This window comes from Penaeus chinensis, chromosome 9 (genome assembly GCF_019202785.1).
Source record: "Penaeus chinensis breed Huanghai No. 1 chromosome 9, ASM1920278v2, whole genome shotgun sequence".
Classification (NCBI taxonomy): domain Eukaryota; kingdom Metazoa; phylum Arthropoda; class Malacostraca; order Decapoda; family Penaeidae; genus Penaeus; species Penaeus chinensis.
Window position 1 is genome coordinate 11129751 of NC_061827.1, and position 2500 is coordinate 11132250.

Here is a 2500-nt window from a genome sequence, read left to right on the forward strand (position 1 = left end):
CTTATCTTGGAGGACATTTGATAAGCATGTGCTCAATGACTGTTCTTGAAATCTGCCAGATGAGGATTTTTTATGTTTCTCCAGGCTTCACCATCTCAGGTAGACCCTCTTTTGTGTCTGGTTAATGTTAAATGGAATACAATAGTAATTCTAAGTAGTATATCTATGTATGAATGGATGCTCAAAGCAGGTATTAAATATTCTTGCGATTCATTGGATCCTTTTCTGGTGTTTTTTTTTTATTATTATTTAGCATGGAACAATACATACTTCAGAAATGTACTTTGTACTGCTGTGTAAAAATTGTTTAGATTAGAGATTGGGCATTGTCAGAGAAATGCAGATGACATGCCAGAATCTTTTAAGAAAATGTAATAATAAAAATGTAAAAGATAACGAATATTTATACAGAAAGTGCAAAAAGACTATACTGTTAGCACAAGGCAGAGTTTGCCATTGTTTTCCAAAAAGTTGTCTTCTGTATATTTAAGGGTGGTTATTCGTATTTTTAAGAATACAAATATTTGCTTCCATGAATGAAATGTAATTCACAAAGCTATTTTGTAATCCCTTTAGAACGTGTTTGGTTGTGAGTGTTCATAAATATTTCCTGTCAGTAAAATTGCTTTGATGGTATGTGTAGTATGTGTCAGTAAAGTTGCTTAGAGTGTATGTTTGGCATGTGTGTAAAGTTCAGTTCTTATAAAAAAGGAATAGTACAGATTTGAAGATTAATCCTGTTGGGTCAATCTTGAAAAAGTTTGGAAGCATTGAACTAAGTGATTTGTCTTGTATTTTGTTTTTGTTCCTGTAATATGAGCTTTATTCAAAATTTCTCATCTGCTTGTAGACGAGTCATTATAACCATTATTTTAAGCTATTGGATATTATCAATTCAGTATTCTTGTTTATTTCTTGCATGTTCTTTGAAGTACTGAAATAAAACATTCTATTATTAGCTGTACTTCTATTTTCAATTTAAGGCAAAGCTCTTGTATTTTTCTGTTAATAAAGAGTAAGATGACATTGTTTGTTTGTTACTAGATTCCATATTCTTCATATTTTGTTGAGGCTCTTGAAATTCTTAAGAAAAGCTATTTTTTCTTTGCTTCATCAGTGTACTGAGAATATAAATTTATATCATGATCAATTGCTAAATCAATGATTTGCATCATTACTTTGGCTTTTTCCTATATTATTCATTTTTGCTTTAAACAAAGTAACTAGTATCTCATATGAACTGTAATTTTCATGTTGACTGATTATGGTGGGGAAAAACAAAACAAAAAACTACTGAAGGCACATGAAAACAAATGATAAAAATATTACTCTCTTGCTTGTGTTTGCTTAAATTCACAAAATAATTAGTGTAAAAATATTAAAAAGTTGCAGACAAAAGCAATTTAACTTTATTTTTTCTTTTACATTAATAATCAAAGGTCAACCTGCCATCACTAAAACAACAGTTTAGTAACAGAGACTTTATTATGTATGGTATTGCTCTATAATATTGACTAGAAGTGCATGGAGATCTTGAGCTGCGGCTCTTCTGTTTGGCGTTGGCTTATTAGGGTTATTGAGAGGGTGATGACCACATTTTTCAACAAGGGGGAAAAGTTCTGGGAATTTCTTGATAAGCCAAATTGGTGGGCTGTGTAGAAGGCCTTGAGGAAGGTCTTCGGAAAATGCAGACGATGATAGCATCCCCTGAACATAGATATCATTATGGTGCAATTTCATAATTCATTTTGGGATTAATAGACTGATAGAGAATCTTAAATTTAAATATTAAATTAGACTGATACACATTTCAGCATTCAGTGTAAAATTAGAGATTTTGTTGTCATTAAGATAAGTTAAAGTATGACTGGAAAAGTCATGTTTCTTGAAGCTTGTGCAATATTACAAAAAAAAAATAAATAAAAGGAAAAATGGTACTAAGTATATCTTAGTGGAAAAAAAAAGTAGTTAAATATTTTGTATTTTACTTACCTTACACACAGCATAGAAATTATGATCTGATGAGACATGACCACAGAGATCTTCATAAGAAAAGCTTAAACAATCAGCGCATCCAAATCCATCATTCACATGCTCTGTAACATCTGAAACATAGTATAATTATAGCAAATTAAATCTGGAAAGACACCATTTTCAGTTATAGCAGGATTCCTGGTGCTTTAATACAATGGAACATCTGACTAATGTCAGTAGCTAAATTTCCTTTTCACTTACTTTATGGTCAATCAGTAGCTAAATTTCCTTTTCACTTACTTTATGGTCAATCAGTAGCTAAATTTCCTTTTCACTTACTTTATGGTCAATGTTAATCCATTTTACAACTTCTCAATTTCAAAATAATTCTTTAACCTAAAGCCGCCAAGGAAAATGAATAAAAAAACGGGGAAAATGCTCTGCTCATTTTTTCTATTTTTTGTGAAATGTCTGCACATAGATGGCTTTTCTAGTGCTTAGCCACAAAGGAGTCAATTAGTAGATC

At 31.0% G+C, this 2500-nt stretch overlaps 1 protein-coding gene across 5 annotated transcripts in view; it reads right to left on the reverse strand.

Moving 5' to 3' along the window:
- Positions 1–1466: 1466 nt before the first annotated feature.
- LOC125028876 (divergent protein kinase domain 2A-like) overlaps positions 1467–2500 on the reverse strand; it is a 6111-nt gene continuing 5077 nt past the window's right edge. For all 5 annotated transcript variants that reach the window (XM_047618446.1, XM_047618448.1, XM_047618450.1 and 2 more), the window contains 2 exons: positions 1993–2105; positions 1467–1707 (listed from right to left, as the gene is read on the reverse strand). In XM_047618446.1, the coding sequence (XP_047474402.1) occupies positions 1486–1707; positions 1993–2105 (335 nt within the window). In that variant the 3' untranslated portion in view covers positions 1467–1485. The remainder of the gene's footprint in view (positions 1708–1992; positions 2106–2500) is intronic.